Source organism: Trachemys scripta, chromosome 9 (assembly GCF_013100865.1).
Source record: "Trachemys scripta elegans isolate TJP31775 chromosome 9, CAS_Tse_1.0, whole genome shotgun sequence".
Taxonomy (NCBI): Eukaryota; Metazoa; Chordata; order Testudines; family Emydidae; genus Trachemys; species Trachemys scripta.
In genome coordinates, this window is record NC_048306.1 from 77,143,488 (window position 1) to 77,154,802 (window position 11,315).

Consider the following 11,315-nt stretch of genomic DNA (forward strand, 5'->3'; position numbering starts at 1 on the left):
AAAACAAGGCAGATTACTAAGAAAATAGAGCACACAAACTAAGCTTAATACATTCAAGAAACTGGTTACATGCAAGTTCTCACCCTAAATGTGGTTCTAATAATCTTCTTCACAGGCCAGATGCCCTTCCAGCCTGGGTCCAGTTCTTTAGAATCATAGAATATCAGGGTTGGAAGAGACCTCAGGTGGTCATCTAGTCTAATCCCCTGCTCAAAGCAGGACCAACACCAACTAAATCATCCCAGCCAGGGCTTTGTCAAGTCGGGCCTTAAAAACCTCTAAGGATGGAGATTCCACCACCTCCCTAGGTAACCCATTCCAGTGCTTCACCACCCCTCATAGTGAAGGTCTTAGTTGTTTCCAGCAGTCATCTTGGGTGGAGTAACAGGGAAGAACTGATGACCTGAATTACCTCACTCCCCACCCTTAAATAGGATTTGCATAAGGCGGGAGTCCTTTGTTTCCTAGTCTGACACACACACACACACACACAGCTTCTTGTGGAAAAGTTTGGAATTCAAGATGGGTTCCGGTATCAGGTGACATGGTCACATGCCTCTGTAGGGTACCTGTAACCATTCTTCACAGGCTGACCCACAGGTTCATGGGAAGACTAAGCCCTTTTACAGTCCATTGTCTCGTGCTGACGGGTCATCAGCACTGGTGGGCTTTTCACTGTTGTACCTGATGTGTTAGCAGGGGGCGTCACCCAAAGTAACACATTTGAAATACAGATACATAATCAATATTCCTAATTTCAGATACAGAAATGATACATGCATACAAATTGGATAATCGCATTCAGTAAATCATAACCTTTCCAATGATACCTCACATGAGCCATCTTGCATAAAGTATCTGTTATGTCATACTTGTATCATAAGCATATTTTCATAAAGAATATGGAATGACATGTCACACCCCCCATTGGTGGTCTGCATCCAGGCCTTTGGGTATGGGGTCTGACAGATCTCTGTGCTCTGAGCACGCCTAAAGGATAGGGCCTGCGGGTAGGTGAGATAAGTGTTCCCCATCCTAATTTGAAAAGCCTGCTTTGGGGCCTCCATGGTTTCCACTTGAACTAGGGCTTCGTGCTGCCCATCAGCTGTGGGGTGGGATTAAGGGCATGTGGGGCATTAGGTCTTTCATGGCTTTGTGAATGGCGATCAGCAGAAACCTAGGTGCCTGGAGTCCTGTTGGGTCAGGTGTCAGCAAAAATGTCAATGGCACATAAATGGTGAAGTCAAGAGTCCTAGTGTATGGTAGTGCGGCCTCGCTGATCGATCACTGGCCTGGGCCTCAGGAGACTTAAGTTCTAGTCCTGGCTCTGCCACTGGCCTGCTGGGTGGCCTTGAGGGTCTCTTCCCCTCTTTGTGCCTCAGTTTCCCCATCAGTAAAATGATGATGATATTGATCTCCTTTGTAAAGCACTTTGAGATCTAGTGATGAGTTAGGGATTATTATTATTAGTGATTAGTTGCATCACTAGATAACACTTTCCTGTTACTTGGCTAAAATTAGCCTGCTATATAAAGGTGAATTATTTTACACGGAAGCTTCTTTTTATCATTCCAGTCAGCATTACATACAAGATCTGAAACAACAATATGCTGGGCTGGGCGCTTCTTCCTGGTGCTGGGCTGCTGAGTCCTTGGTGTTTTAGCTGGGATTTTTGTGCTGTGTCTTGATTTAGAAGCACTGTGTTTACTGTTCATTGGTTGCCATAGTTCCAAGAGTTTCTCACAGTCAATAGAAGAGAGATTTCTGAGAAAGCCATTTAACTGATAACCTTAGTCTGGTGCTTGGCACATAGCACTCACTGACCATATTTTGTGATTCTCTGTAGTAACTGAGATACATTTCCCTCTCTGGAACAAATCCTGGTCTCTCTATTATTAGCACTATGTGTTTAACAATAGCAGTTATACATGGGGGATCATTTCCCGTGTGGGTCAGGAGACTCTTCTTAGTTTGCACTTATTCTAGACACCTGTCAGGGGTTATAATTTATCTTTGCTTTATTTGATAAAGACCTTTCTTATCTTTCTGCGTCAAAGACACATACAGGAACTGATTGAACAAGCAAACATCCCCAATCACTTTCTCTTCCCACCCCATTGAGTTTATTTTGCCAGTAGCCTCCTGCTGCCAGCAGCTGAGGACTTTGGATTTTTTTTCATCTCCCAGCACATCTCTGTGGGCAAAGAGAAAAATCTAAAAGGTCTGGAAACTGCAGCAGACTGATGGCGGCTTGAAGAACAGAGTATGGACATTAGAAGAGAACAACCTATCTCTTGAAGAATCAGCCAAGAGTTAAAGGCACCAGGTCTTAATTTTTTTTCTGCTGAAACCCTAGAAAGCATTGGGTCCTGCTCTTTCAGTCCAGACTTCAGCTGCACATTTCCTTCCAGCTTGGCTTTCTCTGTGGTGGAGTCAGTGTAGACTGTGAAGTCAGTTACACCTCTTGGAGCCAATGTGTCTCCCATCCTTATCTCCTAAGGAAGATGAGCCACTTCTTGTATGCAGCGTTACATTTTCTCCTGGGCTTCTTCATCCCCTCAGCCAACCTGCTGGTAATTGTGGTTGTCTACAAACTAATGAAGAAGAAGCAGGGCAGAAGCTACATCTTCATCCTTAACCTGGCTGCTGCAGACCTGCTGGTGGGAGTGATGTGCATTGCAGAGGCACTGGATGATATCCTGGATGGAGACTTTGACAAGAATTTATCCTTTTGTCTCTTGCGGATCTGCATGAGCATGACACCTTGCATTGGCTCCATTCTCACCTTGCTCTTGATTTCCCTGGATAGATACTTGGCAGTGAAGCTTCCCCTTTATTATCCTACCCTCTTGAACAAAAAACCCATCATCTTCTCTCTTGCCATTCTGTGGGCCGTCTCCATTTTGTTTGGGCACATGCCTTTGATTTCTCCCTCCCTGCAGCAAAGCAACTACACGGGCTACTGTGGGCTCCTGTATGCAGCCAAGAGTGACTACCTGTATGTGACCTGCTTTGGGATCTTCATCCCTTCCTTGTTGGTCATGATCTGCCTGCACATCTCAGTCGGGAGGATTGCCTACTCACAGCACAAGCGAATCTGGCGCACCTGCCTGCAAACAGAACCCCTCACCGCTCACCTCCGCCATTTCAAGGCACTGCGGACAGTACTTATAATGATTGTCGGCTTCACCATCTGCTGGGGACCTTATTACCTGGCAGGCTTTGTGCAAGCTACTTGTGACTCCTGCAACCTGGCTGACCCGATAACGGATGTCTTATTCCTGCTGGGAGAAATCAACTCCCTCATCAACCCCCTCATCTATGCTCTGTACTGCAAAGATATAAGAAGCCAGCTGCCCAAACTGATGTGCAAGAAGAAAGGCCAAGTAAAGCCTCTGGCTGTGGTTCACTTTAATATCCAAGCCCTTGATGGTTTATCCAATGGGGAGGCTAAGAGACCCAATTTATCTGAGGTTCAAGTCCCCAATACTACTTTCTTCAACAGTTCTAGTCACTGCAAAATCGTCTTCTCAGTGTCATGATCCAAAGCAGAAGAGCAGCTCTGCATGAACCACCAGTGAAGTGGAATGTGAGACTGACAGTTTTCTAGCATAACAATCAACCAACCACCTGGACTTGGAGCACGTTGACTGGTATCCAGATTTACTACTTTCCCTTTTGTCCTCCTCTGTGTAAAAGGTAGCTGAGCTGGCTGGTGGGGGGAAAAAAATCAAAACTTTGTCAAAAAATGGAGGGGGTATTGGTGTTTTAAAATAGCCTGTAACAGTTCTGTTTGGACAACTAAACTCTGCAATATTTTACCACCAGTGTTATAAACCTCAACATGCCCTGAACCACTGTCCACTCTTGCTCAGACCTGGGTAAATCAGGAGTAACTCCTTTTTGAAGTTATGTATTCATCAGGAGCAGTTACGCATAGGATCATTTCCTGTGTGGGCCAGAGAGACTCTATTTGCACTTCTTTAGAAACCCAGTGGCAGCAGGTTATTACTTTATCTTTACTTTGTTTGGTGAAGTCCTTTCGTATCTTCCTGTGCCAGCCACATTCTGTGAATGAGTGAACCTGTCATCCTACCCAGCTGTTGTCTGTTACCAAGTTAAAATGAGGTCAGGCTCTGTATCAAAATATATTGTGCAGTAGCTAAACAACACAATTCTGCTTTACCATATGTAAATATATTTTCCTGAGCTTTTAAAATATAGCGGTGGTCAGAGGGCAGCGGCCAAAAGTTGCGGCCACCTATCTAGTGACTGACTGATGGTTTATGTGGCTTCAGCCACATAGTGCTCAGTGGATTGGTGGTCCATATCACACATGCCACCATAAAGAACGCCATTTGGCAATCTTAGCAGTGGGGGCAAGGATCAGGTGGGTATGGAGCGTGAACCATCCCTATAAGAAATCCCTCCTAGTTAGGGGTAGGAATGCACTTGAAGGACAAAATGGGAGAGCCTGCACTGTTGCTACTGGTGTGCAGAGAATGTGGTTAAGGCACTGGATTGGAACTTGGGAGAGCTGAATTCAGTTCCTTGCTCTTTCACTGACATTTTGTGTATGAGAGATCTTGGTCAAGTCACTTAGTCTCTCTGTGCCTCGTTCCCCAGCTGTAAAATGGGGATATTAATGCTTCCCTTCTGCATGCCGGTGATAGGGGTGTGAAGATAAGTCCATAAAATCCTTGTGTGGGCTCAGCTGCTACAGTGAAGAGGGCACAAAACAAACCAGACATCTAGCCCCTGCCCAACTTTTCTCTTTTTAACACAAGGTGAGTGTAATTCCTATTCAATACAGCACATGAGCTCTGTCAGGAACAGTTATGTGCTCCTCTCTGTTAGTACTGGTGTTAACTAGTCACAACCTTAAACATACACTGTATTGTTTGCACACATCCTTCTAGTGGTGATTTAACACTAAATATACTATTTATTCTTGTATAGGCTACACACACACTGGAATTTTACATTTCTGAAAATGATTAAAAACAATATTTTTGTAGTTGGGGGGGTTCTTTTTTTAAATACAGGTCAAATGGTTCTACTCTCAACCACTATGAGCAAAGGCAGCATCTCTGACTCATGCCCGAATAGTGCATGTTTTGGACACAGTTAACATAAATCAGTGCATTCCGAAGGGCATCATTCCACTACCACTTACCACTAGGTATAATTCATGAATAATCACACTCATCTTAGTGGGACTACTAAAGGTAGAAAGCACAGTCTTTGGTGGCAGGTGGGTTACTGGCCTCCTGGATAGGTTTTGAAGTAAGAGAAGGAAAAAAGAGCTGTCCTTAAATTCAACCTACTGTATATGATTCCTATAAGCTACTTTTTAAAAATGTGTATAAACAATGCAATTCTTCAGTACACACACAGCTGCAAATATTCCTCAGAATAATTAAACTAATATTGTCTTTATGCAACACACACACTGCTAGTCAGACAGGTGCATTTATTATAGCTCTTATTGAACAGTCAACATCATCACTTATGTCGGAATTCTTACAAAGGTACATTAATTTTAAAGCCTGTGTTGCAAGGTAGGAAGGGGGTTTGATTTTGTCCCACTGCTCAGTAGATGGGAAGTTTAAATATCCATGTAGTCTATCAAACAGACGCTGAATCTTTATTTTGCAGGCAAACAGCAGCAGGTCTTCTTCGCATACATATTTTGGTGGTGGAAGTTTACCAGGCTGCCTTACCTTTGAAAGAAAGAAGGTGTAGGGGGTGGAGAGTTATAAAATGTTTATGTTTAGAACAGCAATCAACAGTTCCTGGAGGATCAAAACTCACAGAAGCAGAGAGAAACATGAGAGCAAAACTTGCAAGGTGCCCATCAGCAAAGCTATGCCCAGCAATGGGAGCATAAGCCTGCCCCCACCCCCAAACCTGTGAGGGGGAAGCGCTCTTTCTCTCTCAGGGCAGGTTGCTTGTCCGGTACTCCTGCTAATTAAAGACTTAATTTGCTGTTCTCATTGCTGGCTTGTGATATTAGAAACAATGTGAACCATGTAAAATGCTCAGTGATTGAAATAAAATATTTGAAACAAATTAAGCTGGAAATGCCCCTCTGCCTGCATCTTTCCTGACTCCAACAAACAAGGGTGCTCTGCGTAATTTAATCCATTCCTTGGCCTCTACAATCTAAACATCACCCAGTGCAGATTACTGGTGCTTCTGGAAGGAATAATCTGTATACAGGAGCTGTGTTTGGCTGCTGCAGACCAATAATATGGACTGGGAGGGGGGGAGTTGCAGGGGCGCTTAAGTCTCAACCTATATCCAGATTTGGACCTAAGGATGAGGTTCTACGGAGGTTGGACAACGAACAAACTGACCACGATGATACCAGCGAGGTTTGGGGAAAATAGCTAAACATTTTACAAAAAATGCATAAGCTGCCTGTGGCCAAACAAAAGGAGGGAAGTTTAATGGCAAGGAGACGTGCGGTTGATCCAATGGGGGAGAGGGCTGGGGTGTGTGCGTGCGCGCGCTTAAGTACCTGCACTTTTGTTCCCACATTGAATTTGGCTTGTTGGCCCATGGCAAGAAAAGAAACCGCAATCTTGTCTTGTCCAACTATCCTGACACCAACATATTGGTTCAAGGATATAAAGATGGGTTTAAATGAAATGCGGGGTCCAGAGTCCATCAAATTACTTGGCCAGGTCCACATTCGCACCCTGTTGCCTGCTTGGTCTGAATAATGTCCTCCCTGAATATTTATGTTTATCCTAAACAAGTAGGGAATAAATTAATAAAATTAGTGCTTTCCATAACAGATCATGCCTTGCTGTTACTAATACAATGTAGGCCCACTCCTGCAAACTTTTACTGTCCTGCAATCAAAGGGACTACTCATGAGTAAGGGTCTGGAGGACTGGGCCCTTACATGTCTAAACCTGGTCATAGAGGGAGTCTTTCTTCTGCTGAGGTAGGTCATAAACCTGGGCCCTAAGGGCTTGACTTCACACAGTATTGAACTTAGCACTTCTAGGAGATGCTCAACTCCTAGTGAAGTCAAAAGCTGCTAAGGGGGTTTGGTCCTTGCAGAGTTGAACCCTAAATAACCAGAAGTAGAAAAATGAGAGGCTTTCACCCCACTGTGTTTTCTTCTGTTTAATTCACTGCACAGTTTCCAGGACTTTACATTTACTGACTTTGCTGTATGGTATTTTAGGCAAATTTATTGCTTGTGTGGGTGGGGAGTAAAAAGTGGAATTACTGTTAACAGTTTTCCCCATACATCATCCCACTCCCAGGCTTCTCAGCTTCCAAGGAGGAGTCCCCGGTGCACAAAACACAGCTCTGCAAATACTGTACAGTTCAAGGGTTGTTCCATGTCTAGTTCAGAGGGATTTATGGTTTTCATCTGACGTCTTCACCTGTGATTTAGGTTGGCTTTGTATGTTTTACAACAATGGGCCCTGATCCCGCAAACATTTCATATGCGCTTAAGCATAAGAGTGGTTCCATTCACCTCAATGGGCTTGCTTATGCACACGATTAACTGGCTGCAGGATCATGGCCTCAGAACATAAATAAAACTGTAAGTTGGAAAGCACCCGACCTAGGCTAGAGCTTGGCATTTGAATTTATTTAAAAGATGCTATTAAAACACTCATTTTTAAACCAAGGGGGAAAATAACCCTTCTGAGCTACAAATGTGTCAGCACATGCTAAACAGAAAACCAGGGTGATTTGCTTTACGTGGACATACCATACAATTCCGTTTGGATGATAGCAAGTACCTTTGCCACTGGACTCAAACACTGCTTGGATTGTTGCATTATTTGGCTTGTCTTCCTGTACTATACAAATATAACCTCTCCTCTTTTGCACAATGATAACGGCCAGATTGCCAGATGGATAGCTGTGTTCAGATAAGGTGTTCAAAGCTTCATTGTTTGGCTAGTAGAACTGCCCTATTATCAAGCATTCAATAGCTTGGTAAGTGTTTTATAATACAAAAGTTGTCACAACAGCTAGAATATTGTTTAAGGCCCCTGAGACTGAGCTGCCAATATTTTAACCAAGGGGCTCTGTCTCAGGCTTAGCCGCACCTGGGTCCTGGCAGCTATCCCCCAGCTGGTGTGATAGCGACTTAATTAGAATGACTGACCCCAGCTGCAGGGAGGTCAGAGACAACTGCTTACACAGAACTGGTAACTCAGTAGGGGGAGATGTAGGAGAGGTGTTTTCTCTCTTGGAAGGGCCTGGAGGAGTCAGGTTGGAAGAGAGCCCCATTGAAAAGGTAAGGCTCCTGTGGGGGCAGGGCCTGTTAGAGCAGGGATGTCCTTGAGGGAAGCTACCAGACTCCCCAGGGAAGAGAGGGAGTGGAGGGAAAACCTACTGGGAGGAAGCCAGCCTAGGAGATGCTTTGCAGGACCTGGGCTTAGGGGCCAAGAAGAGAACTACAGTTTAGCCCAACTGGGGCAGAAGAATTATTAGTTTCAATATTTATTTGGAATTATAGTTGGACCTTATATCACCCTGGGAGAGGACTGAACTTTTAAGTGGCCAGGTTAGGAAGACGCTGACAGAGACAGGCCATTTTGGGGCCAAGGAAATGGCCACCAGGGGGTGTTAGAGGCCAAGTCCCTTCCAACAATGTATCTTGATGTCAGAGGCTGACTGGTGGTAAGAGTAATCCCTCACAGCAGGGGTGGCCAACCTGAGCCTGAGAAGGAGCCAGAATTTACCAATGTACATTGTCAAAGAGTGACAGTAATACATCAGCAGCTCCCCCACCCCGCTCCCAGGACCTCCCTCCCACCCACCGGCAGCTCCCCGATCAGCACCTCCCCCTCCCTCCCAGCACCTCCTGATCAGCTGTTTCATGGTATGCAGGAAGCTCTGGGAGGGGAGGGGGAAGGAGTGAGGGCACTGCAGGCTCAGGGGAGGCGGTGAGAAGGGGTGGAGTGCGGGCAGGGTCTGTGCCAGAGCCAGGGGTCGAGCAGTGAGCACAGCCCCTGGCACATTGGAAATTGGTGCCTGTAGCTCCAGCCCCAGAGTCGGTGCCTATACAAGGAGCCGCATATTAACTTCTGAAGAGCCGCATGTGGCTCCAGAGCCCCAGGTTGGCTACCCCTGGCTTACAGGTTTCCAAAAAAATGTTTCATTGTAGCCTGTGAGGAGCTGTGTGTACAGGTGGTCTGTATGCAACCAGCAGTAAGTGGTGAGGGATGGAGGACTCTATTAACGTGTTCTCCCATTTAAACAGAAATGATTCCTTACAATAGTAACCAAAGAGGTAGGTAACGCCACTTAGCCAATGTACACTAAAGACACATACATAGGCGCTGACTCCGTGGGTGCTCCAAAAAAATAGTGGGTGCTCAACACCCACCAGCCACAGTTGTTTGGCAGCACTCCCAATCAGCTAGGCCAGGGGCACCACCAAACAGCTGATCAGCAGCTTAGGGAGAGGTTTGGGGCAGGGTGGAGAGCAGCGAGTGGCAGATGGACAGGGCCTCGGGGAGGGGGTGCAGCAGGGGTGAAAAGAGGCAGAGTGAGGGCAGGGTCTTGGGGGATGGGGAAGGGCAGAGAGGGGCTGGAGCACCCCCAGGGAAAAATAAAAGTCAGCACCTATGGACACATACCTGGAAAAATGTTCTGGGTATATTGAATCAACTTGTGTAATTGTAATGGGAGCAGTGAAACCCTATAAGGAAATCTGGGGCTGGATGTATCGTCCCCATGGAAATCATAACGCAAATAAAAAAACAAAAACCCCAAGCAACAAAAACCCAACAAACCCAAACACTTGGTGCAATCTGAAAAGCAAAACATTTGCTCTTCAGAAATATCTTTTGAGCCCAGGGATAAGTTATCTCTGGTAGACTTGATTTAACATGCGTCATGCACATTTATGGCATCTTGTAATTTGACAATTCTAATTAATAGCTCTATCTCTGGAACTGAGTAGGGGTGGGGGTTGATAGCAAAAGCAGGGAAGTTATTTCAAACCCATGTTCATTTTGGGAGCAATATTTCAATAAGTCCTGTCTGGTGTGTCACTGAGTCAGAAAAATGTCGCTGCAAAGGAAAAACAACAAGAGGATCTTAGAGTGTTGCAATGGACAATGGTAAAGCTAGTTTCAGGACTACAGAGTCACTTGGAGATGTTCTATTTCTGTTGGGTTTAAACAGTTCTTGATGTCTTGTAAATTCATGACTTGTATCTGTCCCTAGTATCTTTTACATGCTCCTTCTTAAACACAGGACGCTTCTCAAAAGGTTAATCTTAGATCTACCCATTTGAAAGTCATTTTCAAGAATGGACACCCATGGCTGGGGGTATATCAGCATAGCTCAGGTTCTAAAGTGCTTGCGTCTCCTGAAGAAGCTTGTGGGTGAACTTGGCCACATAGTTGCTCCCAGTGATTGACACTCCAGTGCTACACTGGGGCAGGGGAGGCTGTTGCACTGTGAGAGGTGCAGCTCCATTTGAGGTGTTAAACTGAAGCGCCAACTGCAGGTAAATGATCTCCCAGTGCTCTTTCCAAAAGAGTGGCAGATCTACCTGGTGCCCTGGCCAAGTCAGTACAGCACAAAGGTTCTAAGAGCTGAGCCTGTGTGTGACATGCTGCAGGGGCACACTGGGAGCATCAGTGCAGCACTACCAGTGTCCAGCTTGTGGCTTTGCCAAGTGCTCTAGGATACTTAAGGGTATTAAAGGTATTTGTTATTTCAAACCAAGCTCTGTTCCGTTTTGAATGCATATGCTTCAAAATGGAGTCTGCCCTGATGCAAGCCAGTTTCATCACAATGCGGCAGTAACCCCACTATCGTTAAGGTTGTGGAGCTTACGGTGGCTGTTCTTAAATCTCTGTAGCAATCACCACCGTGACAGCTAAGACTTCAGGGTAGGTTTTATCCTTTGCCATTCCCAGGTTTGGGGAAGCTTTGCTTCCCCCTCCCCCCATTGATTCTAAGTTAGTATGTCTGAGCCTTCTGTTACTGCAGGGCGGGGGGTTGGCAAATAAGTGGCTCCTATTCTTGCGTTACCTAGGGTTACCATACATCTGGTTTTTCCCGGACATGTCCGGCTTTTCGGCAATCAAACCCCCGTCCGGGGGGAATTGCCAAAAAGATGAACATGTCTGGGAAAAATACAGACGGGCACTTCCTCTCCCGCAGCTGCTCTGCTCCTCCCCTGACTCAGCCTTCGGCTCTGTTTAAGAGCCAAGCTGCCCGAGCCAGTGCTACCGGCTTCGGGCAGCCCCCTTGCCTCCGGACCCCAGCCGCCGGCCGGGCACTTCTCCTCCCCGGCTCCAGCTGCTCTGCTCCGA

At 45.8% G+C, this 11,315-nt stretch overlaps 2 protein-coding genes across 3 annotated transcripts in view; one reads left to right on the top strand and one right to left on the bottom strand.

The window, feature by feature from the left end:
* The first annotated feature begins 1,452 nt into the window (after positions 1-1,452).
* On the top strand, positions 1,453-5,404 carry LOC117883163 (glucose-dependent insulinotropic receptor-like). The gene has a single exon (XM_034782219.1). It carries the CDS (start codon positions 2,505-2,507, stop codon positions 3,540-3,542), a length of 1,038 nt encoding a protein of 345 aa, XP_034638110.1. The 5' UTR covers positions 1,453-2,504; the 3' UTR covers positions 3,543-5,404.
* Positions 5,405-5,455: 51 nt separating this feature from the next.
* ERICH6 (glutamate rich 6) overlaps positions 5,456-11,315 on the bottom strand; it is a 35,940-nt gene continuing 30,080 nt past the window's right edge. For both annotated transcript variants that reach the window (XM_034782218.1, XM_034782217.1), the window contains exons 16-18: positions 7,742-7,894; positions 6,524-6,755; positions 5,456-5,723 (exon numbers count right to left, since the gene is read on the bottom strand). In XM_034782218.1, coding sequence (XP_034638109.1) covers positions 5,460-5,723; positions 6,524-6,755; positions 7,742-7,894 — 649 coding nt within the window. In that variant the 3' untranslated portion in view covers positions 5,456-5,459. The remainder of the gene's footprint in view (positions 5,724-6,523; positions 6,756-7,741; positions 7,895-11,315) is intronic.